At 40.4% G+C, this 26,543-nt stretch overlaps 1 protein-coding gene across 1 annotated transcript in view; it reads left to right on the plus strand.

Moving 5' to 3' along the window:
• Positions 1-716: 716 nt before the first annotated feature.
• The window catches only part of KCNB2 (potassium voltage-gated channel subfamily B member 2), a 184,382-nt gene continuing 158,555 nt past the window's right edge, over positions 717-26,543 (plus strand). The window contains exons 1-2 of the mRNA XM_030971175.1: positions 717-1,120; positions 17,682-18,366. Of these exons, the coding sequence (XP_030827035.1) occupies positions 17,788-18,366 (579 nt within the window). The 5' untranslated portion in view covers positions 717-1,120; positions 17,682-17,787. The remainder of the gene's footprint in view (positions 1,121-17,681; positions 18,367-26,543) is intronic.

A 26,543-nucleotide genomic window follows, 5' to 3' on the forward strand; every position in this document is an offset into this window, starting at 1 on the left:
TGGGAAAGGAAAACTGGGAAGGGATGCTGTGGATGCCCTCTTGAGCAGGAGAAGGTGGTGTGTGTCTGTGTGTATGGGAGGGGGCAGTACATGGAAGCGTGTGTGTGTATGTGTGGTGCGTTTGTGTTTGTGTACAAGCCTGCACATTCCCTGTCTGGGGAGGTCCGAGAGGTGCGTGCATCCCATACGTAGGAATGTTAACGTGGATTCACACGGTGTGAGAGGGGAATCCCCTGCCTGGAGGGTGCCCTTAGCGTGGGTTGTGTGTGTGCGTGTGTGTACATCCCCTGCCTGGGCGGTCAGTGTGGGCTGTGTGTGTACATGCATGTGCACGAGTGTGTGTGTGTGTGTGTGTGTGCGTGCGGCTGTATGTCTGTCTGTGTGTCTGTGAGTGCGAGCACCCCTCCCGAGGCACTGGCGCGGTGTCTGTGCGCGGCTGATGTCTCTGAGCGCGGTTCCCCTGCCCGGGCAGGGTGCGAAGGATGCGCCCCCTTAGTCCGGGGGCAGCGCGGGGAGGGGGGCGCGCCCCGCCCGGGGCAGTGCCGGGAGCGCGCAGCCCCAGCCGCGCCGGGGGAGCGCGGGGCGGGCGCGGGGGCGCGCGCGGCTCTCGGGAGCGCGGCGGGCGGGGGCGGGGGCGCCCCGCGTGCCCCGGCCGGGAGCGGCCGTGCCCCCCCCGCCCCGCGCTGCCGCCGCCGCCGCGCACAGCCGCAGACACGGGCGGCCGCGCCGGCAGCCGGCGGCTCGCATGCAGCCGGGGATTACAGCGGGGCGAGGGCAGCGAGGGCTCCACTCTTATCCCCCCCTCGGCCCCCCCCATCCTCCGCCCGACACCCCGGCCGCTCGCCGCGCGGCTGCTCCGGCGGGTTTTCATCTCCGGGGGTAGGAGGGAGATGCCTTTGCCGTGGTTTTTCCACCCCCAGCCCTCTCCGTGCCGGGAGAGGCGGTGATGTGGAGCCGAGAATGTAGAGGAAAACCCTCCCCGGGAAGGAGCGACCAAAACAAATCCCTCGCCGTGGCTGTGGCGGCCGCGCGGTGCCCGGGGAAGCCCGAGCAGCCCCTGCCAGCGCTGGGGAATCCCTCCTGCAGCCCCCGGCGGCGCCCCGGGCGCCCGCGGAGCCAGGTAAGCGGGAGGGCATCCCTCTTCCGCCGAGGGCTGCCTTTTGCTTTTATTTTTATTTATTTGAGAGCCCGAGTCATGGCCAGCTGCCGCCCTGATGGGACTGCCAGGGGAGGCGAGAGCTGCTGCTGCTGGCCGGGAGCGCCCGGGCGGGCCGGGAGCGCGGAGCTCCCGCGGGGAGCCCCGGGGAGCCCCGAGCCGGGAGCGCCCCCCGGGGAGGGGGCACGATCGGCGGGGCGGGACGGACCCCGGGTGCTCTCCCCGGCTGCCTGGATCCGTCTGAGGCTGGATAATAGAACCCTCACCCTGGAGCGCTTTGGAAACCGTGGCTTGTATTTTTGTTCCTACAGAGCTGCTAAAGGGAGGGAGGGAATGACATTTCGTAGTATTCTGCCTCCTGCCGTGGGTGAGCTCTACCGATAAAGGCTCGTCATTTGTTTCCGATGCTCTGATAGTGCTTGTGGAAACCTGATGATACAAAACCTCAGCCTTCTCGGTAGCTGTCGGTGAATTATCCCATCCACCCGGGGACTGAAAAATCCCCTCTACAGAAGAAAATACATGTAGCATTGTGGTAGTCTAAAATACACTGTCATATATGCTTTCTGTAGGTAGGTAGCATGCTGGCCCCTGGATTTAAAAATCTAAATGTCTTTATGAATAGGCATGTTCATTGGCTACATGGCTTATACAAACCATTCAGTGTGCTTCTTCTATCAGAATTTCACTGTCTGGGTGAAGGTAGACCTTTGTATATACCCTGTGTATGTACTGTCCATATTTATAGTAGGGTTTGGACTTCATTCAATTCAAGTTACATAATGATTAAGATACAATAGGCAATATATATGCAGTTTCTTGGACATTTTAATTCAATGCAGAAAAGACTGACTCTAGCAACACTGCCAAAATTGTCACTTTTTCAATGTTTGTGTAAGAAAGGAAGCGTCCATAGCATCAGGTGGAGACAATGTTCCTTAGCAAATACATAGTCATCAAGACCTCGCTATTAAAAGCGCACCTTAGTGAAGGATTTCAGTGACCCTGTCCTGGAGCTCTGAGTAGGTGCCAGGATTGGTTTAGAAGAGGAAGAACAACAGGGAGACTGGGCAGGCTTGGGAGGGGGAAAAGCCTGTCTGGTAACATTTTGCATTACAAACACCTAGAGTTCAAGTTTGCTCAGCTGGCAACTCTGTCCAGCTTAGAGCAGAGCTAGCACCAAGCCTTAGAGGCTGGGCAAGGTCTGCAAAACTGAACATTCCACCAAGCCTGGGACACGATCCTCCAGGGAGTTTTAGTAGAAACTTTCAGGGGAGCAGGGTCAGTGAGTACATGCCACTTATGGGATTTGTTTGTTCTCTGATCACCAAGATGTGCTAGCAAAACTCTGGAGTCTTTCCCAGAGAGATAAGATGCAGTACAGAAAAAAAATAGTTTGTTTCTGGTTCTTAGCACTTCTGTCTATTCTGTTCAAACAACTGATAAATCTGATACAACTGATAAACTCTCACTTCATTCAGCATTAGTGGAACTTGCAGCTGGCTTGTTATAAATTTTTTTTTTTTCCAGTGAATGCTTCTGCAGGCTGCTCTAACCACAGCATTCAAATTTCTGTCCCTCTTTTCTCGGCTGGATGCTGTTGCTGGAGATCAGCAGGTTGCCCTCACTCAGATGTGTGCAGATAGTAAAACATCTTCATCTCGAGAATGAGGGAGAGGGGCTGTTCAGAGCAGCACGCTTCAGCCTGAACATCTCCGTTTGCTTCAGCATTTTGAAATGTCCCATTGCCTTAACAATGCCATATCACATATATTTATTCATACTCAGCCTTTTTTTTTTCTTCTAAGTGAAAGTTAATTGGCAAATTCTGGCTTGCTATTCGAAGCAAGGCGAGAGGTCAAGATTTGCAATAGCTTTCTTGCCAACAGTTGGGATTTTGCCAAACAGTTTGCTACTGTCACTTTTAGAAAAAAATCCTGATCTTATGTGACTTCCTTGAGTTTCGTGTAACCACATGTGCAGGTAAAATATATTCCATGATGTTCCTGTATGTAAAGCTACCTGCTGAAGGCTATTTCAGTCAGTGTTTTACTCCGTCTGTCATGATATAAACAGCACATTGGGGAAGGTCTGTCTGGTCTCAGCTCGGAGGAGGAATGCAAGCTGAGATATCTGGTGAAGGGGACAGTGACTGGAAGTGTGTCAGTGCAGTGGGATTCCACTGCAGACCCTCCTGGAGGTATTTGCTCTACCAGAGTACAGACCTGCTGCTCCCCATAGGAAGAGGTGGGAGCCAGAAAGGGAAGCACTTAAAGCTGTACTCCACTTCAGTTTCATCACAGTAGAAATACATGCAGCCTAAAAATGAATTTTTGGATGTTTTCAGGGGTCAATTCTATTAATTCATCATGTTATTGCTTAATGTCTTCTGACCCAGCAATGCTCACAGCTCTTGGAATTAAGCAACGATTGCCTCTGAGAGGACTATACATGTTTGTCTAATATTGCAATAGTAAGTTTTTATCATCTTTAGGAATAAGGTTTTTTTAGCTAAGAGGTGTCTGAACAATATTTTATTTATCTATATTTATTATAAACATAAATACAAAAACAAATATAGAATAAACATTAAACAATAATATAAAATAAACATTATAATGGATGCATGATAAAAAAAACAGGCTGTAGTTTACTTTGTTGTGTTTTGCTGTTTCTAGTCATAATATATGTGCACCCCAAGAGAAAATATTTTTGATTTCCCATCTGTAGTTGGCATCTTTTTTTTGTGGTTATTGCTGGAGTAGTGGAACTGGGTATTTGATTTCTTGGATTTCATAATAAATCTTTGGAATATGTTGTTTTAACTCACATTTTAGTAGGGAGAAATGCGTGTTTACTTTGTAACAAGAATATTAACTTCAAACCAAAATAAATTTTCCAATATTAAATTGCAGAGATTTTTTAAGATGTGCAACAGTGTTCTATGGGGTAATGTGCAAAGAAATTGCTTAGGACATTACAGAGTAGATTTAATCCTATTGTAAATGCAGATTTTTGTGCAATTCCATACCTTCATATGTTTTTTAATCTACACTTCTCTGGCTATATGGAAAAGATATGGAAAGAATTTCATTGTTTTGAATTTTTTCTTCACTATTATGCAATTAGAGGTATCATATTGCATGCTATAATATATGCATTGCTCAGTCACGCTCAAATGAAGTCCAAGTAAAATGCATATATATGGCTAAATTTTTAAAAAAATTTAACAGAGAAGCTTAACAACTCAAGTGTTTATTGAACAGAATTTGGAGGTTTCTTATCTTGGTTACTGTAAAAAGTCAGTCCCAGTAAAGCTTCCCAGACCACTACATACCATAAAAGCCTTAGGAGAGTATGCATCAGTCAAGATATTTAAAATCTATTAGGCTTCAACCTGCTTGTATTCTTCCTAAAAATCTGGAAGGACAGCAAAGGTTATTTTGCCTTTTGTCCATCCCAGTGCTTGCTACAGAATGTGCAGAAATTTCAGCACAAGTCACACATTGGCATCTTCCTAAGTTTTCACTTGTTTGCTGTGCAATACATTCCTTCTTCCAAGTCTGGAGGGATGGAGTTTCTTAATGGATGAATTTCTTAAAGGATGAGAGTCTTAAACTAATTCTTTTTCACCAGCATGAAAGTATGATGATGTTAACTGCATAATCAGAATATAAGGAATATTATTTTGAACGTAGTTCTTCCTGGGTTATGGTATGAACAGCAGGGAAACAATAAGAGAAAAGTCTCAGGCCAGTAAAATCAGTGGTGTTTTAAATTTATTTGTTTCTAATGCAGGAAATCTATATTTAGCCATAATGATAGATCAGCTGTGACTTAGGTGTCTGGATTCTGTACATCCCTATTCCTTCTCTGGATGACTATAAAGAGTAGTCAGTAGCATCACTGCTGGCACCAGCAAGAGAGTCAGAACAACAATCTATTAGCTAATAAATAATATATGTAATGCTGGCATAATGCAGCTCTGAGCATTTAGGAGCAGGCTGCGATAAAGAGCAGCTGAACTCTTTACAAGGAGCAATGGCAATTGACCAATTTGCCCCTCTCAGTACCGTGACAGGGGAGCACAGTGCGCTGTAAAATTGTGTGAGGGCATTTGCAGCCTGAGCCAAGGCAGAGGGGCTGAGCAGCTCTCTTACCACAGCACTGGCATGTGATGCACAAGCCCCTACGTTTTTGTTACCCCTAGGAAAATACTTCTTACTAGGAAACCAGACTTTGCCATTGCGAGGTGTTCCTGCTGCCTCATATCCAGGTACTAGCTTGTTAGGAAATAAATGTCAGCCCTTCAGGTAAAACCACACTACGAGGAAATGAATGCAAAGCTGTGCTGATAATTAACTGAACAAAGCTCTCAAACCTAATCTTCTTTGATGACACTGGAGATGAGCTTCTCCCCCTGATTGCCTAACAAGTTAAGAAATAGAAATCAGTTATGGCAGTACAGTCCAAATACAGGATAAATTTGCCTCGGAGCATTAATAAGGCAGTTCATAAAGTAATATTTCACAGTACCTCATCAATAGTTAACTTTTAGAAAATTAGCTGTATTTTCAATATATATAGAGATAAAAATTACAATCAAATACAAGAACTCAAAATGAAGCCACAGTGTTTCTTTTTACAGAGTTTTCAGTTGTGTCATTTGCCCTCTTAAGGTATGAAATTTGGTTACCTACAAGGTTGTTGACCTCATCTCATCTCAAATGGCAGAATAATCCTGCTATAATTTATAGCCATTCATTCAGTGTAAATTTGCATATACCAGAGACATTATGAGACAGTTTGAGCAGAAAGTGCTGGCAAGCTGCAGAAGCTAGAAGAATCCCACTAATGCAGCCTCAAAACAGTGAATAGGCTTAATTAGCCTTGAAATCACACAACTGTGAATGACAGTATTGAACGTGCTTTTCCAGTGGTTGCTGAGATTAACAGCACAGAGTCGCTCTACCTTGACAGGAGCCCTGTCTAGAAGGTCTTGCCTTCTGGAATATTTCCTCTTATGCTTTCTTCATTCTTATTATTGCTGACATAGAGCAAACCTCTTAACTGGGTAAGCTTTATACTTGAATTTATTCTCAGGACTAGCCTGGCTACTGATAGTCACTCTGGTCCCTATTTAGGCATGTCATTAAAGTGGCATTAGCAGTGCTTCTGCAGTATCTTCTGCTCCTTTTGAACTGAAGAAGGGATGAGAATGTTTAGCTGCTTCAACATGTTTATAGATAACCGAGGTAGAAGCAAAAATACCTTGCTTTTCCTCAGTAATCTTGTGGTTTGGGTACTGATGGAGAAAAATTGAGCTTTTAGGCCTTTCACAGATTAACATGATGCAAATAAACATTTCACTTCTTGTAATCCAAGATTACCACCCACCAAAGGACTGGTCACACCCTTCAGTTATAGACTCATTTGTGTCTGTTGTCTTTCAAGCACAGGCTGCCTCATTCTTGTTCAGTAGGAATGGGGATGGTCTCCATCACTGCAGCTGTCCTGGGGATTACTGATAGCAGCAGGAGCCTGGAAGATGTAAACCACAGGTTTGAATCACAGGGATGAATGCAGGCCTTTCAGTGAATGTTTAATGACCAAGCAATGACATCAAGGTGGAGCCAAGGCCACCACCTCAAGGTGTATTTGAAAAGAGTAGACCTTGTTCAATTATTTGGAAGGACTATTTTACATACCTCTTGTAAAGGAGGTTTCCAGGCTTAGAATATCATGTGGGTGGGTTGTGTCCCTTTTGATCCTGCTTACACATTGGGCCTGGATGAGAGTTAAGAGCGTCTTCTTCCTGACTGTGAGGTAGAGTGTTGATCCTGCCTTAGAGGTTCCCACACCCTTCTTTGAACTTGGGACTTGTGTGTTTAATATTAGAAACCCTGAACTAATGGCTCTGATGAAGCACATTTTTTAAGAGGATGCTGTGGCTTTTAAAAATACATTTTGGCTTGATAGAAGTAAATAAATTAATTTATAGTGGCATTTTTATAAAAGTGTTCCTTTTAGCCTGTCTTGATTTCAGAATTATAGTAACAGTAGCATAGGGTTGTGCATGATAGTGAGTCCTCACTTTTTTTCTAATGTCAGGTCAATTTGAGGGTCAAAAAATATCAATAGTCTTGGTATCAGGTAGGACTAAAAGTCAGTGCACCTTCTTCTCTATGGTGTTAAACTGGAGTTCCTAAGAACAACTTCCTCTTACTCACCCCCAGACCAACTGTATCTGTGCATTATGTGGAACCAAAACTGATAAGGCCTTAGATAAGGTCAGGAAGCAAAGTTTTCTGTTTTCTGGGTGGCTGCTTTCCTCAGATAGGCAAAATAAGATGTTGGGTTGCCCTAGACCCTGCACAGCAGTTTGTAGTAGTAGTTTGGGATGTTTTTCCAAGGCATCCTATAGTTGAAGACATCAACATGTTGAAGAGTTGGATTCTTCAGATCAAGATTAGATGGAATTTTTTCTTAATTTTTAATGATAAGAGCCTTCTGTAAAGACTTGCTGATGCTGTGACCTTGGGGATATTTACAGCTATGGAAAAACAAACACAAAGGCACTTGTCAAAAATTGAGTCTCGCAAAAATCAAGGCCTGATTCATTCCTTTGTTCTACCTTCAGGGCTTCTGTAAAGCACCCACAATAGAAGTTTGAGATAGGCTCCTAATTGGCTGAGACAAATGTCTCTTGAGTGTCTGCTCCTTTCAAACTGTATTCTTCGGCCAAGTCTCTTCCTATCTGTGGTCCAGGTAGGTTTAGGCCTACCATTTACCCTGATTGAATCGGGGAAAAGTCCTATTAGAAACGGTTGAAACTGAAATTTCTACAGAGGCAGCAATTGAATGTTTTAATTTCCGAAGTCGCTTAGGAATACAACTGTGCTTTCCTTAATTATAGATTTGGAACGGTGGCATTGCCTGTTTTTTCTTTATTAGAAAACTCAACAGTATACCAGGATTCTGACCAAAATGCAACATCCAAAATTTTGGGCACAATTTCACTCAAAGAGGGATAAAATCTGACTCTTCTGTATGATGTACCTCATTGCTTCAGACATCATTCTCTATGTATATAGGATAATATTATATGTTGTGTAATATTTCCCTGCCTAGAAACCTAGAATCATCATTCATTACTACACTGTGCAGGCTTTTCTTCAGCAGAACAAAAAGACATCTGTGAAGTTCTTCACTGCTTTCAACTACTTGGCAGCACTGTTATTGGCAGGGAGCAGTGGAAGATTGAAGGGTTAGAGAAGCTAACATATTTAGAATAACCCTAAAACAAATTGCTTTAGGACAACTGGTTACATTAGTGCCTCCTGAAAGAACAAATGATGTGTTGACAATCTCCTCCATCATCTCAATGCACTGCAATGCAATTAGAAGAGAAAATCAGGTAGTGGATGGATAAATTGCAACTCAAAGCTCTAATTTATTAATATTAATGTATTTGCTATTATTAGTGTATCCTGCACATGTAACATCTGTAGACTCTCAAAGAATTGTATGGAAGCACCAATCAAACCTTTGGATCCAGAGTGCTAGTTGGGATATAAATATGTAGTCTGATTTAGACCTGACATGAGGACCTTACATAATCACATTTCTGTAATATCAGGTTGTTTGACATTAAAGAAAATGATCTGCCATTCGGCCTTGTACTTCTCTGTGACAGCTCATCTCCTCAGAAGTTTCCAGGGAAGGCTAAATAAGCAGTGAAAGACAGTATCTTTGGCAAAAGCAGTAACAGCCCTTAGCAACCAATTGTAAACATGAACAGTAAAGTGCAGACATGACCAACAACAACATCCTAAATGAGAGATGTTTCAACCTGCAATGGAAATGGAAAGTTTTTTGTAAACTGAGCAGGAATGCATCAGGATTGTTTGTAAGGATCATATAGCCACACTTGTCACCAGCACAAAGAGCAGAGCTGCTGGTAAGGAAAGAGAGAATTGGAGCTGATCTGAAATAAAGTTTGGTGGGGATCTTGATTCAGCAGTGGTTGGGCTACAAAGCCTCTATCTTGAGACCCCAGTGCAGGCCGAGGGGATGCTACAATCCCAGTGCTCAGATACAGGCTTGTGAAGAGGTGCTACTCAAAAAGACCACTTGAGCCCTAAATTCCACGAGACTTGAGGTAAAATTACTCTGAATGCTCTCAAGAGCATTTAGATTTTTGTAAAGCAGTCTGCATCACCTGTAGTGTGTCTAGAGCCCACCCACGTGGCTTTACCTTGCAGAAGAGCTTCAGTAAGTGATTACAAGTGCTGTTGGGGTAGTTAGAAAACTCAGATAAGCCAAAACTGCCAGGCCTGTGTGACTGCAAGACTTTAAAAAACATTTTATCAGTTATACTTTCCCTCTTTTTCTGTCTTCTGTCACCTTACCTATTTCTGTCTGGGTTTTCTTATCCAGGGCTCCCAGGGAATATATAGAGTTTCAGAGTCTGCTGCTCCTTGGTGAAGTTCAGCTCATCCATCTAAAAGACACCTCTGTGCTCAAGATGGTGAGAACAGCGAGTTAGCAGACAGACTGATTTAGTCAATCTGAAAAGTTCGTCTATAAAAGGCCTCATCTTTTTTGAGTTTTTTCCTTCAGATCTCCAAGACTTTGTGCAGCCAAAGTTTAAATTTTCAGATACCAGAAATAAATAACCGGTGAGGTCTGTTATGAAGTAGAAATAAGCATCATTTCAGACCAGTTGGCCATAGCCCCAAGAGCTGATTTTGCAGGATTTATTCTCAAAGCAAGATCTTATTTTTCATAGACCAGCCCATCTCTAGTTGTTAACAGAGCAGTCAAAGCAACCTGTGGGATTTGGGATTTGGTCTTAGTTCATGGAAAGACTCAGCTCTCCAGTAACAGCTCTGCCCATGACTGTAGTCTGACAAGGGCCAGGAATTGCTTGGAGAGAAGCTGTGTCACAGAGGAGACAGGCTAAGGTCCATCTTTGCCCCCTCAGACCACATTGCTCAAGTGGTGTCACCCACTGAAGCCCCTGAGGATTTGTGCCAAGAGCTGTCACCAGCAATTTGGATAATCAAAGCTCAGATACTTCTCTCCTGTGCGCACATGCATGTGTTCCTGCATATAGATATGAATCTGAGACATACAAAGGATGCTCAGGAATTCTTTGACATGTTTCCTGACACTTCCCGCGTTCAGCTTGCCAATCCTTAACTAGATGAGATGTGACTTCTCTAGAGGTGGGAAATGGAAATAACTAACAACTCATTTGAGCAGGATGCTTTTATGCAGAGTTTTAGCTATCACCTCAGCTATCTTTTTAAAAACTGAAATTAAGAGGAAATTCTAGTAAAAGATCCCACAGCACACCATTAAGAAACTAAAGATCCTTATATTTTGAAACAAAGAGCAGACATTTGAGAGCTAAGCTGTGGCAGCAGAGAGATTACAGCAAAGCAGACACTAAAAGAAGAATCATACAAACAAATAAGTTAGCAGAAATGTGTTTGCTCAGTAAAAATGTATTGGTTTTGTCACAACAAACTTGCTTCATCTTTTCTTGGCTAACTTGCTGGATCCCATTTGTACGGTTTAGGAGTCAGATGCTGAGGTGAGCACAGGCTTTCTAAGGTTTTTTTTAAATCACAGAGTACCTCCAGTTCTCCAGTTAGAAGGCATCATAAGGATCTTTGAGTTCAACTCCCTGCTCCTCACAGGATTACCTAAAACTAAAAACCATATGACTGAAAACATTGACCAGATTCTCCTTGAACTCTGAAAGGCTTGGTGTCATGACCCCTTCCCTGGAGAGTCTGTTCCAGTGCCCAACCATCCTCTGGGTGAAAAACTTTGTCCTATGGTCTGCTCTGAATTTCCCCTGACATTACACCTGCAATACCTAAAGCTAGTTTTCCCAGAAAGTGTTACATACCTGCATTAAATACAGCCTGAAGCTCTTAAGCCTTAAGTCAGTTTTAACAGCTAAACTAGTAAATGCAACAATTGTCTCCCTAGATCTTGCTTGATTTCCGTGAGCGTTTTTGCACATGAAGAAAACCAGCACATTTATCTTAGACTCTTCAGATGTGAAAAGAAATACTTTGAATGGGATCACCCATTTAATAATTTGTTTAATGTTTAATAATTTCACAATCTCTTCTTTTTAATCCAGAGCTTTCTTGAACTTTTAAAAAGATAATTAAATATCAGTACATCTAGAACCAGATTTGTCACAGACATTTCTTTTATGAAAAATCCTCTCTCAGGATTTTTCCTGCTGAAGCTGAGAAGTTCAGCAACAAGAAGTAAACAGTAGATTATCTGCTGCTGTGGAATGCAACGGGTCCATCTGGATTGGCCCATCTGGGATGTTTGTAGTTACTGGCCAATCCAGGACTGAATTCTCTCTGACAGAGTCGGAGAGAGCTCCCTTGTTTTCATTCTTTACTTTTTGATTCTTAGGTTAGGTAGCAGCTTGTGGAAACCTTTCCTTTCTTTTCTTTTAGTATAGTTATAATAGATGTATATATCATAAAATAATAAATCAAGCCTTCTGATCATGGAGTCAACCATCTCGTCTCTTTTTTCACCCAAACACCCTTGTGACAGCCGTCACACAGATTTTGTTTTAAAATGTTGAAAACACTTCCAGCAAATTGTGAAAAACTCTTCCATTTGTTTTCAAAGCAAGGAAATTAATTAATCTAATCTTTTCTTGAAAACAATTTGACAGATTTTGACAAAAAGACATCATGTGAAAAAAATGGTAGAAGTTTATCCCTTAAAAGTCAGAAGAAAGCAAAATTGTTTACTTTTCTTGGGGTCCTTGTGATACAACCTCTTCTTAGGTACCACATACTTTTTTCCTTACTGCTTTAAATGCAAGACATGCTCCAGCACTGAAGCATGCTTATGTACTGTGACTTCTCCATCTTCTTTGGCAAAATTTGTATGACAAAGATTGGGAGAGAGGTTTATGACTAAGGCATGCATGAGTGGCTGGGATTTGAATCCTTTTGGAGGAGAGGTCTTGCACGTGGAGTCCATGGAAGGGGCTGGCACTGCTCAGCACAGCAACCTCCCTGTGTGCAGTTACTCTCACCTGCACTCCAAAGCAGATGACTGGGAAAAAAACAATTAACTAGGAGCAGACCTTGAAGCATGGACTCTCCAGCCATCCTTGCAAATGACTTGGGAGAGTCCTAACTGTGCCATGGCAGGTGATGTTCCGGCAACGTGACAGCATGAATAACTGGGTTCCTCAGCCTGAGGGTTTAATCTGGTCGTGTAGGCATACCCATCATAAGGGCTGAAGATTCTAGGGACTCTGTAAAAAGCAGCTATCTCAATCTGAGCAGCCAAAATTGTTGGGTACCTCAGGCATCTATGACCTTCATTTCTACATTATAAAGCAATGGTAATAATGGCCTCCTGCTGAAGGGGAGACTGGGATACCCTGGATGCACTTGGGTAGGACAGGGAGAGCTCCCTGAGGGAAATTCAGCACTTTGTGTGTAATGTAGGCCTTGCAGCAGGAAAAGCTGAATAACATCAGAGGCCAAATACTGAATGAGAAAGATGAAAAGAAATGGTAAATAATTACCCGTTCATGTAAAGAGGAAGGGATTGATGTGAGAGTCACACCATTAAAAGCTGCATGTCTGTAGTGCAGGGGAGGGCACTTAACCTTCCCTCTGGCTTTCCCTAGCTTTTCGAGTTGTACTCTTTGAAGTTTTCATTTTTATTTAATGCAAAGAATTGACTTTGATTTGAAGAGTTTTATGTAATATTACAGATATTTTGCTACAAAGTAATTTTATTATTGCATGGGAAGAATACAGGGTTTATCTAGATTTGCTCTTATATATCTGGGGGTAGAATTTGTCTTTTTCTCTGCCAATTTTCTCTACCAATTTTTCCTAATGTCTGCTCTGAATTTCCCCTGGCATTACACCTACAAAACCTAAAGCTAGTTTTCCCAGAAAGTGTTACATACCTGCATTAAATACAGCCTGAAGCTCTTAAGCCTTAAGTCAGTTTTAACAACTAAACCAGTAAAAGCAACAATTGTCTCCCCAGATGTTTCTTGATTTCAATGAGCGTTTTTGCACATGAAGAAATCCAGCGCATTTATCTTAGACTCTTCAGACCTGGCTGGCTTCTTCTATCGCCAGGCTGGCTTTGCCTGCCTCCCAAGTGATAGTTACATTTATTTCTAGCCCATGGTGGACAAGGTGCGTGGTGGAATTGCACACAGCCTGAAGGTTAAGGCAATAAGCTAAGATGAAAAGTATTTTAAGTCTTTGTATAAAAAAAAATCTTCTGAGTTAGTTACAGTAGTTAAAATCCAGAAACATAATTTAATAAATTGTAAAGGTAACTTCACTTGTATAATTTTGTTATAATGAAGGTCTGATGATTTTGTATTAAATTGATTATGTGGCTTTTCAAGTTAGAAATGTTATATAGTAACATAAGACAATTTCCTTTTTCGACAAGGTAACCCACTTAGTTGATGGGGGAAGGCAGTGGGTGTATACTTTTTTAGATTTCAGTAGGGCTTTTGGTACCATCTCTCACAGGATCCTTCTGGATAAAATGTCCAGGCCACAGCTGGACAAACCCATCACGGGATGGGTGAGCAGATGGCTCATGAGTCAGGCACAAGGGTTACAGTGAATGGGATGACATCAGGCTGACCTGTCACTGGTGGGGTTCTGCAGGGCTCCATCCTCAGCCCTGTGCTCCTCAACCTCTTCATAAATTACCTGGATGTAGAACTGGAAGGGGTATTAAGTTCACTGAGAATACTAAACTGGGAGGAGCTGTTGACTCCCTTGAAGCCAGGGAGGCCCTGCAGAGAGACCTGGATAAATTAGAGAGATGAACAATCACCAACCACATGAAGTGTAACAAGGACTAATGCCCAGATTCTCCGTCTGGGATGGGGAAACCCTGGATGGATGTGCAGACAGGGAAGTGAGAGGCTGGAAACCAGTGGCAGAGAAAGGACCTGGTGGTCCTGGTTGTTGGCAAGCTGAATCTGAGCCAGTAGCACCCTGGCAGCCAGGAGGGCCAACCCTGTCTTGGGGGCATCAGGCACAGCATGGCCAGCTGGGCAAGGGAGGGGATTGTCCTGCTCTGCTCTGTGCTGGGGCAGCCTCACCTCGAGTGCTGGGGGCAGTTTTGGGTGCCACAATGTAATAATATAAAACTATTGGAGAATGCCCAAAGGAGGGCTGTGAAGATGGTAAAGGGACCCTATAATTCTGAAAGTAGAGGCTATTGATTATGTTGTTGTTAAAGGCACAGTTAAAACCAGGCTTTTTAGACAAAGTTTGGCAAAAAGCTGCACAGGAAAAAATTTTAAAAAATTATCGTCAGAGAAGTAAAGAAGGTAGGAAGAATGAAAGAAGGTGGGAAGAAAAACACTTATGAAGGAAACTGAAATAATTCATTTATTTATTTTCAAGTTATACATCCTCCTTCTTCAATGTATATTTCAATGGCAAGAGCTCTATAAAAAAGGCAAAAAATCACCCTCGTGGTTCAAGATTCTTTACTTGGAAAAATGTGCTTTTTTAATCTTTTCAGAATGCTGCATGTTGTGAATGGTGGTTCATCCCTTGATACATACATATGTACATAGCACATTCTCAACAGTAACTTCATAGTGTTTCACTGCTGACTTCAGTGTGGCCACCAGGATTTTTAAAGTTTTTTAGAAAAGCCACATTTCTTCAAGTAGGAAAATGCAACCAATAATTATACTGAAAAATCAAAAAATATTTATCAGCGTTAGACCAGTCATGGTGACTAGAGTATTTACATTGTTTAAAAAATATATCTGGTAACTGCACTGCAGAAAAGTTAAAAGAGGCATAGTCTTGTTAATCTTCTGTTTCTGCAGTCAGAAAAATAAATAAGGATATGGTTAACTTAAGATTAATTAGATGAGATGCTTGATCTCTATTGTGTTTTTACTTGATACTGCTAATATTAGGGTACACATTTTCATTTTTAAAACAGAAAAATAAATCCCTGAGATATAGTAGTGAATAAACTAATGAACCTCTCTAGGAATTGCCTGAAGACTTGACTGATTTCATGAAGGATAACAAAACCTCTTTAAGAATTTCTTGAATTCTTTTGTTTTCTTAAGTAAGACAGCCTTTAAAGGGGAAATATAATTTTGTGTTGAAATCAAAAAGGATTTTTTTAAAAAATAGAGTTTGCAAATATTTCCTCTGTAGAGAAATATCCTCTTATAACTGTTTACTGTTTGTGTAGCTGTCTGTATGTCAGAAGACTGATAAATGCATCACAGATCACTAGGAAATGCTTAAGTGAGGAGATCTTGCAAGGATTGGAGTCCCCCACTTCTCAGAAGTCTCACCATCATCCCCTTTCATATAAGGCAATGAGGAGGAGGGTAAAACCATAGAAAAAAATCAGCCTAAGGTCAAGGGAAAAAACCAAAACAAACACAAAAGAAAGGGATATATATTATGCAAACCTACTGATGTAAGGGGTTTGATTTTAATAGGATATTTAACTTTGAAGGTGGAGTATAAGATAATAATTTTTGTGAATGAAAGTAAAGGTTACAGGCCTAAACCCTTATGTAATTAGGCACAGAAGTGCTCTGGGTTTCACTGGGAGATGAGGAGGGATCTTCACAACGCAGTGCTGGAGGCAGGATGGTAAGATGCAGAATATTTGAACCCTTACAGTTTTGAAGTTCAGCTTGACAGTGAAATTGGTTACTAAAATGGTGGTGTTCTGGGCTGTTGCCATAATTTAACAATTTTGTGCTTATGCAAAAAACAAAACAAAACAAAACAAAACAAAACAAAGAAGTAAATCTTTAGATGTAAGTATTTTTCTCTTAAGTAGTTTTCCTCTTTTCTGATGTTTTTGGAAATGACAGTCATACATGGACTCTAGTTGACTGCGTCTTATTTTATTTATTGGTGGAGGAACTTTTAAAATTTAGCTATAATGAAATTTAGCAATTTTGATTTTATACCAGCGCCATAGTCAGTACTGTCATGGGCATGTCAGATGACACACTGGAATTATTCTTTGTTTTTCCTGATACTTCTAGTAAAGGGTTATTCTAAATCCTCACTGCTTTGGTGTGGATCTGGTCTATGTGACCTTCTAATTCTCTTCCAAATTTCTGCCTTTCCTCATTATGAGTTTGTACCCATTTGTTCTCTTGCCACCTAGTACTTCAGTACAAACAGTTCAAACCCTCCCAGGTGTTTTCTCCTGATGTGTTTATAAGCAACAATCCCTCCCAGCACAACTTTAATGCTTTACTCTGCAAAGAGGATCAAATTCTTGTACACTTCAAATTCTTTTATTTGCTAGACTTATTTCACTTCAAGCAAAACAAAACAAGCAAATAAAAAAAAAAAAAAAAAACAAAAACCCACCAGACTGTTAGAATTGTTGATTTGCTGAGAACAGGAGGAGGAGATGTCAATTCTGGGAATTACTGAGGACTTTCCAAGTCCTTTGAAACAGAAGCCTTGTCTAAGCATTCTTTGGGCCATGATACTATTGCTAGGTGAATATTTAAGCACTCTGACAGTTGGCAGCAGTAGAGCTGGTGGGTAGGTTTCCTTCCTGATTGATTCTGGTATTCTACATTTAGTGACAAGCAGCTGCACCTCAGAGTTCACTGAAGCACTGGGCACAGTGAGTGAGGATGCACTTGTGGGTTATTGAAACTGAGGACACTGATTGCTGTTGTGCAGTTATGTCTGCAGCAAAGTAACAGGTGAACAGTGGGGCAGAGAAGAGCCTTGCAGAGGATCCAGAGAACTGTATGCACAGCCCTTCCCTGTATAACATGTATTACTGGTCAGTTGGCCACAAAAGACTTAGGATTCTTTTCACTCATTTGTAAAGAAATAAGTGCTAAAAATAGAACTGTAAGTACAAAATACAAGTGCTAAAAAATACAACTTCTCAGGATGGCATTTGAATTGTTTGATAAATAACATTTACCCATGAAATAATGCAGAAAACTAAGATTTGAATTGGGACAAGGAGGGAAACAGTTTAGTGTGAAGATTTTGATATGCTGTGATTGCTTTATTCAGTTTCAGTATCTCCCAAATTTGAATTTTTGAATGTCTTTACTTATAGATATCCCTATAATCTTTCCATTTGCACACCTCACACATTAAAAGATAAGTAATCAGATTAAGCTAACACAGCTGCATCAGAAACTGATTCTTAAAAAAAAAAAAAAAGAAAAAAACCCAAGTCCTTTGTACAAATTGTAACAGTTGATTTTCACAAATACAGGAATTCCAGTGAGTTTTTCCTTTGCTTATACATAGTGCTCTTAGCTGTTCCAGCTGTTCCAGTGCTTCTGGATATTACCACAAAGTGTCACTATAAAGAGGGTAAATTGCAATCATTAAATTTTCATCTGCATATGAAAGTATGGAAAAAGAGAGAGAGAGAGAGTGGAGGATGCATTGTACCTGGCAATATTCTAATTTTTTGTCCTTTTTAGCTTCAGGAATGGAGCTGTCAGTCTGAAGAGGATTCTGCCCAAATATTCGTAGTCTCCAAGCTAATTTTCCTGCAGACTCTGGTGTTACAACTTCATCTTTTTCAGAATGGCTGAGAAAGCTCCACCAGGGATCACCAAAAAGTCTTCAAGGTCCACCCTTTCTCTCCCTCCGGAGCCAGTGGAGATCATTAGGAGCAAAGCCTGCTCACGGAGAGTTAAAATAAATGTCGGTGGACTCAACCATGAAGTGCTGTGGAGGACTTTGGACAGACTTCCAAGGACACGATTGGGAAAACTCAGAGACTGCAATACCCATGAATCTCTGCTAGAAGTATGTGATGACTATAATCTCAATGAAAATGAGTATTTTTTTGATCGACACCCAGGAGCTTTTACTTCCATTTTGAATTTCTACAGGACAGGGAAACTACATATGATGGAAGAAATGTGTGCTCTCTCTTTTGGCCAGGAGCTTGACTACTGGGGGATTGATGAAATATATTTAGAATCTTGCTGCCAGGCAAGATACCATCAAAAGAAAGAGCAAATGAATGAGGAACTGAGGAGAGAGGCAGAGACATTGCGAGAGAGAGAAGGGGAAGAGTTTGATAATACCTGCTGCCCAGAGAAAAGGAAGAAGCTTTGGGACTTGCTTGAGAAACCCAACTCATCTGTTGCAGCAAAGGTAGGATAAGCAATAGGCTTAATACAAAGACAGTAGAAAATTGTTTCACGACCCATGCATTTGACTTGTAGGAATCAACAACATCCACTAAAATATTTAGAGAAAATAAGAACCTAAAAATCTACATATCATTAAGTGAAAACACCCAAATATGTCCTAAACCCACTGAAATCAGCAGAAGGAACCCTGTTGAGTTCAGTTTTTAGGCCACTACTATACTGTACTGTACTTTGCTTTTGCTGCATGTGATGAGAAACATCTGTGTGATTCTTAATGGACTCCATATGAAACACTTCAATGAAAATGCAGACAGAGTACATTATCTACTTGTTAGAAAAGTATTTGGTTATGACAAACATCCATTTCAGTGTTGCTTGTCCCGTTACAGGCACTGCATATGTGCTGTGTCAGTGTTTGGTGGGTTGTGCTGGATAAGCTATCAAAGAGTCTGGCATGGTTTTATTATGGCATGTTTTCTCTTATGCTACATTTTTGCAATCAAGAATTAGAGTGTTTTGTATAAAAGTACTAAAATATTAACGCATATAGATATTTATATGCATGCATATTTATGTGTATACAGGTATATGTATATAAACAAGTATATGTTCTAAACATGTATACACACACACAAATATAGATGTGTAAAGTTTATATATATTTAGTCAGAAGTGAGAAGAAATTCAGATTAATCCTGGGTCCAGTTCTGCTGTCTCCAAACAGGGAAGTTGGCTGAAGTTTCACTGGTACAATGGAAAAGTTTACCCCGGTTGTGGAAATGGCACTGCACACACAGATGTTGGTACTGGTATTTAAAGGAAAGATTTTCTTGCATCTTGAGGAACTTAGTTGTTCTGTTTGTGGTGTGAAGCACTAATTAATGTGAGGTAAATTTTGGAAGCTCAACTCCAGTTTGAATGACTCTAAAATGTTTGATGTTTAGATGTTCATGTTAAGCTTAACTGTGGCTTTATTTTCTTCTGTTGTTGTTTGTTATTGGATGCAATGCCCTTGGACCAAGGTAAGTATTAAATATGATGCTGCAATGGACAAAAAATGAGAATTCTGGCAAAGATTTTTCTTGCAATAGTAACTCTTACTATGGAGGTAAAATACACATTTTTTTTAAATTTTCATTTTTCATTGTGAGCTACCTAACTTTTTAAGCCAGGAACTTACTTTATTAAAAAAAATGTTGTGGCAGAATTTAAGGTTTGTAAGTGGAATAAAAGCTTATAGGAGAAAAATGAAAGTATTCAGAATATTTTAGAAAACTACATGAATAAATTTATTCAGAATATTTTAGAAAACTACATGAATAAATTTTCTGCTTCCAAGATACATATTCTGGGCCATATGTTCCTCTCCAGGAGAAAGAGCAGAGGGGAAGCAGATGGGTGTAAGTTTTGCCAAAAAGGGTTCAGGGAGGCCGTGTTACGCACCGTGATCCCCTGGTGCAAGCTAACATCCATCAGCCCCCGCCAGCACTTCTGTGACACAGCTTCTGCACTGCCTGCAGGACTCAGGGACCAGCTTCTCAGTCCTGCATGCCTTGAAACGTCATCAGTGTGTTCCATAAGAGACCTCTCCTCCTGGATGCAGGCAGGAGGAAATCCTGTCTGAACCACGCTGCTGAAACACTCTGCACGCGACCTGGGAGATCACCTGGCCATGGACGCTGCCTCAGAGACATCCAGCAGGCAGATTTGTTTGTGAAATATTTCCTCTTTTATATACAGAAACCAAGGCAGTTGTCTCTAAGGCTTGAGACATATGCTTAATTAGTGTTTTCCTAAGACTAGGTAGGAGTCAACACAGTAAGATGAAGCAGATGAATAAAACAAAAGTAATATACTGATTTTTACATTCTTTGCCTGTGACTCGCTTTCATTCATTTGCATTTTGAATACATGCAGAAATCTAGGATGGTTAAACTTGCATGAGTGCCTGCCATTCATCAAACTGTTCTGATGACTTACACAATGCCCCATCACGCATTTGCTTAAAAGCAAATCCCCCTTTGGTCACTCTGAGCAGATTTCTCCTCAGATTTTGCAGATAGATGTGGCTGTTTCTTCAATTTTCCCAGATGTCTAAATAATTATTTTTTAACTTTTTATTTCCTTTTCCCTTCATGCTCTAATTTGATTCAATATTATAGATCTTTCTTGCTACAGGGAGTTTCACATTGCACTTGTATACATGTTTTAATGATTTTCATTATTTCAATTGCCTCTTGTCTAAGTTAATGCCATTTGATGTGGTTTCTGTGGTTCTGGTAGTTAGAAATCACCATAATTCATACAGTCAGTTTCTCTATCTAGTCACCTTCAGTCTGTAAATACATATATGAGCCAAAATCATAGTTAGATACACCCATGGCAACTCAGAGAGCTATAGAAACTTGGCTGAATGACATAAAGGAGGGCAAAGACCATCACAACACATTTGACCTTAGGTAACATACAACAAGATATGGTGGAATCAGTTGAATGCATTTTGAAACAGACTGTGTTAGGATCAGTGGCAAGGTTTTGTCTGATGCGTTTAGATAAGATCTCTTTTAGATTTTTCATTTTTGTGTTTGGTCAAATAAGTTTCTAGTTTGTCCTGAGACGAGAGGCACAACCATCTTCTTTCCTCTGTAAGAGTAGAAAGGATGGTGGGATTTTGACAATGGCAAGTTGGGAAGCAAGTGAGGAAATACTACCATAAGCATCAAATTCAAATATTAGCTGCCTTTTGAAGAAATGAAATCATATGAATGTGCATAAATATCCTATAGGTGCTTGTTCAGTCATTTATGCCCTGTGTGGCATCCAAGCAGTTGGCAGGAACAGCTTGCTTTTTAATCCCTTTCACATCAAAGATTAGAAATGTGAGATAAATACTCGGATGTGGTTTTGATATGTGACTGTGTCTTGCCACTTCTTGATTCTGCTAAGAACGCTTCTAGGTCTGATCCAAAGCTTACTGAATTAAGAGGGAGTCCTGCTTTGGATTAGGCATCTCAGGACAAATCCTGCTCCTTTCGAGGTCAGTGAAGGTTTTCCACTGACTTCACTTACAGCAAGGTGAGACAGAGCAAGGTGACAGTGAATGAGCAGCGTGTATTTTACAGGGTATGCCACAATAAATAGGAGAAAGCAAGAAAAATGTGTGGCAAGAAATTAAAACTATGTTTAGCTAGTAAAAAAAGTAGTATTATAGGTCAAGCACTGTTGCACAGTACAGGCACACTTAACTTTTTGAGTTTTTTCTATTTAGTAAATGCATATGTGCACCTCATCTCAGTCACTAATTACCATATTAGAGGCACAGCTATTCTTGCTTTGTCCTCATCCCAGGAATTCAGTAAATAATTGTGAATTCAGTAGACATTTCAGCTGAGGAAAACAGGATTTGCCTCCATTTTCCAGTGCTCTCATTCATAAGCTTTTTAAGTAGGATTAAGATAAAGATGTGCAGAAGTACAGCCATTTCAGACATGTACAGTGCTATGGAATGAGAAGCAGTGCTGGGATTTATGAAGGACAGGAATTTTGCATATTTTACATCCCAGAGAAGTCCCAAAGCCTGGTCTCCAAACCACAGAGTTTTGTATGTGTCTGGCATTCTTTGGTCCAGAACAACATCTGAGTTTTTAGACCAGGCATTTATTTATACTTATTGTGTAACCAGTAGTTTGTGAAAACTGTCTTTAAAAAAAAATATTTTACTTATGCCATCAGCCATCATTTAGTCTTTTATTTGCAGCTGTTAGACCTATAACATCCTTCTTAGCGCAGCAGCAGCTCTGACCAACCTGTCAGTAGTATAAAAGTCAGTAGTATAAAAGTCTTCAACAGATACTAGAATGAGCACTGACTTCAGTCAGCTGTGAACTTTGTGCAGCTGGATTGCATCAGTGTTTATGGTCAGCACCTTGTTGAACTGGCATTTTAAGAGAGCGCCTACCTGAGCCAATGTCAGCTGTGTCTGAGGTATATTGTTTTGTGCAGTGCTCCCAAAATCAAAGGAGCCTTACTTTGGAATGAGTGTGAATCAAATGAACCCATACATTTAGTATGTCTTTCAAAGTGTTAATGCACGAGCTCTTCCTTTCATTCTTGCTTATTGGGTCCAACAGCCTGATTATTTTCCCTGGTTTTTAATACTGATGAAGCTCTTCTGGGCTAAATCCTAAATAAATATGGAATGTTTCTAGTCAAGATGTTTTACTGTAAATATAGAGTGAATGAGACGAGAAATAAGTGGAATATCCAGGAGTAACAAAGACCCTGTGTCTGGCTAAAGATATCTGATAGTGACTTATCACCTTTCATCCACAAGAATATTTTAATTACCTTACAGTAACATTATCAACAAATATCACTCAGATTTTCCAATTTGTGTTTTATATCCCATATTGCCCCTTTGAATACAACTAGGATGTAATTGATTGTGATTGATTCTACAGTTCTTTCTTATGCAAGTTATTTTTTCTCATATGAATATTTGCATCAAACTCAGTGTGACTACTAACTGATCAGGTATAAAAGGTAGTACAAAGTAATTTTAAAAATTACTATTCAGTCACATTCTGTCCTTGAATTTTTGCATAACCCCTGTTGATGTACATGCAGAAAAGGGTAAAACATTGGCCTTTGTGTTTCTGCAGTATGGGGTTTGCTGTATTTAAAGTGAAACCTGATAGGGTTGAGAGTGTTCTCTGTTAATTCTGTTTGTTTTACTGCAGGGCTGATTTTTCCTTATTTTATTGATTTTTGTTTTTCTTTGGGTTAGTTTTCAGAGGTTTTTTTCTTTTGGTTTGTGTTACAAATTGTAACATGAGTATTACTTTGTAAAAAGCACACTAATTTATCAGCTAACTAGTGGATTGTGGATTACAGAAGGTATAATTATCCAAGCCTGACTGGAAATTGTGAGGACTTTGTGTGCAGTATTGAGTAACTAATCCCTTTTGTGAACAAAAATTCCTTTGGGGTGGGGAAAAAAAAAGCAGGAGCACACAAGAGGAGATTTAGGCCACCAATATTTCTTTAGCTACAAGTGCATTTTGGCTGGGCTTGCCACAGTGACTTGCCAAGAAAGACAAGACATCTATTTTACATTAGGGGCCTGATTCTTACTTTCAGCTGTCTTATGTATAATTCACACTGACTCTCATGCCTATTCCTTGTAGAGCAGCTTAAAAGTGGTCTTAGAGTGAGTGGAAATTAGCAGAGTCACTATGCATGACCAGAACAGAGCAGAGTGTCATACAGGACACTTCATTTTTCCTTTGCAAGTCCTCATAAATTGGATTGTCACAGTGTTCATTCAGGGGTAAACCTTAATTAATGCTATGCTACTGGTTCCTTCTGGGATGAAGGTAACCATATACACTCAAAGTACTTTAGAAAAACTTAGCTTATTGGTATGTTGTGATATACCTCAGGGCAGGATATTCATTGGAGAAAAGTGTTCTTTTCTAGCTGATATGTGCCTTGAACTTCTGTCCAACCTCTGGTTTAAATTTATTTTTGGGAGCAATCCTGTCATAAACCTTTATTTGAATGGACTACCAGGAATAATATCGTTTGCATTGTCACTCCCAATACTTTATAGAAATTTGACCACTGAAAATAAGTTACACCAAAGCACAGAGGATGGTCACTGGTAATAAATAGGTGTTTTCATTTCACAGTTGTTTCTTCCAAGGAGACTCATTACCACACTTTGCTTTTAAGGTGAAGTTATTTCTTGTGCCAAACGATAAAGTCAGTCAATGTGACTGTAAGACAAGGAGATTATATTGGATCCTAGTCATTCATATTTAATAACTCAAGTGTTTTAATGTCTTGAAAGATAAGGGAATTTATTGCTTTTTCAATAGATATTATATCAAGGAACAAAGAAGACTGGTAGTAGCTAATTGATTTTGTTTGAAGAGCTTACATATGCTCACTGCTGAGCTGGTCATTAAAAGATTATTTGCCTTCTATTTAGTTCTTATATGAAGTATCATGTAACCCATGATTCAGCATTTTTGGTCAGTTTAAGGTGTCATGGGAATACAGCTACCATCTGATCTGTCTTGTTTCAGAGGTGTTCAGTACCTCAGTTACATACAGGTTCCCTTCAGCCCTGAGATTTTATCAGTGGTGTGCAAATTTATTAAAAAACTTACTAAAAACTGCTGTTGGAAAGAGTAAAATGTCCTTTGAACCCACTTGCTTATTATTGGCACTTAATTCTCAGTAAAACAGATGCTGAAATTGTGGAAGCAGTGCCAAAAGCAAAGATGCAGTGACTCATTTTATAACAGTCCATCACTGGCATCAAGTGCTGGCACCAGGGAATATCCCCATTCCCTGTATGAACAAAGGGATGAGAACTTTACTTCTGTAGCTGTGCTAAAGGGGCTTCCCTGACTCTGGTTTAATGGATACATTAAGGAAAATCAAAGGGGATTCATAAAGAGTCTTGTTAAAGGGAGGGAGAAAAGGCAAGAATAATTATTTTTAAAATTGGGGATATCCATTTTTCATATTTGGTAATATCTGACTGGTAATGTTTTGCAAAACAAAGTTTTACAGTAATGACGAGAATATGCCTGCACTTGTGACACCATTCACAGAATCACACAGTAGCTCTTGCACAGAGAAACCTACTAGAATTTGGGATATATGATATTACAGTGGTTTACCAGCAGGTACCATCTGCATGAGAGCAGCTATCCTTTGCCATAATGGATAGAAAGCATTTATTCCAATTTACCCCAGCACCTTGCATCCCTAATTTAGAAGAGCAAATTAACTTAATTTAACTTAGGAGAGTAATTTAAATACAACAACAGCTTCTTTTACCACTGCTCATATCCCTTTTTTATGCTGTTACCATCTATTGAGTGTAGAGTAGCATCAATGGTATATATATTTTAAAATATGTCCTGCAGTATTTCTGGTTAGGAGGGTGATGCTTTGGGCATTACAGCATGCCCCTCACAAAATCAGAGGCATCTCATGAGCTGGATTTTCAGCTGTGACATGTCACTTAAGCTGGGTAATGCCTGAGGGGACAGACCAGGCTGTTGTGCCTTTCCCTTCACTCAGAGGCAGATCAGATGTCCTAAAAATGTTGCATTTCCGTTCCATGTTTTTATAAGCAGCTGCCAGTGTATTGTCTTCTCTCATGTAAGATATTTGGAAGGAATCAGATTTCAGGGAGATACAGTAATGAATTAAATGATGAAACATTATCTGGACATAATCTATGGGACACAAAGGGCTGCATCTTATTGTCTGGATAAACAGGCTCTGTCTGGCTTTTGCAGAGCTGAGAGACAAAACAAATCTATATGATCCCCTGCAAACTGGCCTTTGTTTGGCTCTCTGATTTTGTTGCAAGATGCAGAACAACAAAAGTTGCTTCCAAGTGACTGGGAAGCCAAACAGACTGTTGCATGTTATTTACTTCAGAAAAAAAACCCCATGGTATTTATCATGACATATGGCAGACTCATGAGTTTTCTATTTGATGAAGATATGTGAATATTTGACGCATAGTACTGAAAACCAGGTCCTTTGGGGAAATATTGAAAACAAGCAAGTGACACTGGCACAGCTGTTTCAAAATGACTTTGAGATTAAAACAGGATTCCAGTACAGTCCTTATATGAAGCCTCCACAGTCTGCTCTTAACATGCCTTGGTTGTTCTCTTTTTGGGAAAGCATGAAAAAAGGCCAGTGTTTCAGGTGGGATGAGTGAATTTGATTTACACTAGGTGGGACTCAGAAAACAGTTCTACATTTTAAGTAATTTCATAGGCATGCAGTATCCTTTCCACATGAGTGTTACAGCATTATAGGTGAGCCAATACCTGTACTCCACATAACATACCTGAGACAGTTCTTCTGGTGTTTTTGAGCACCAGAAAAGCATGGTTACTTTGGAACATTATTTCTAAATATTACCGACTAGCTTTTATTTCCAAAATAAGTGTTGGGATTTGTTGGAGTTTATCCTACACATATACTATATATAAGTGGGTACAACACTGACAGCTGAGCCATTTAAAAAAAAATGCTTACAATATTGCACATCAAGAAGATATGTGAGATGGCTGAAGCTATCAGAGCAATAGTTTTCTTTCAGTATTTAAGTGCCTACAAACTGCCTGAATCATATTTGCT

The sequence above is a fragment of the Camarhynchus parvulus genome, chromosome 2 (genome assembly GCF_901933205.1).
Source record: "Camarhynchus parvulus chromosome 2, STF_HiC, whole genome shotgun sequence".
NCBI lineage: Eukaryota > Metazoa > Chordata > Aves > Passeriformes > Thraupidae > Camarhynchus > Camarhynchus parvulus.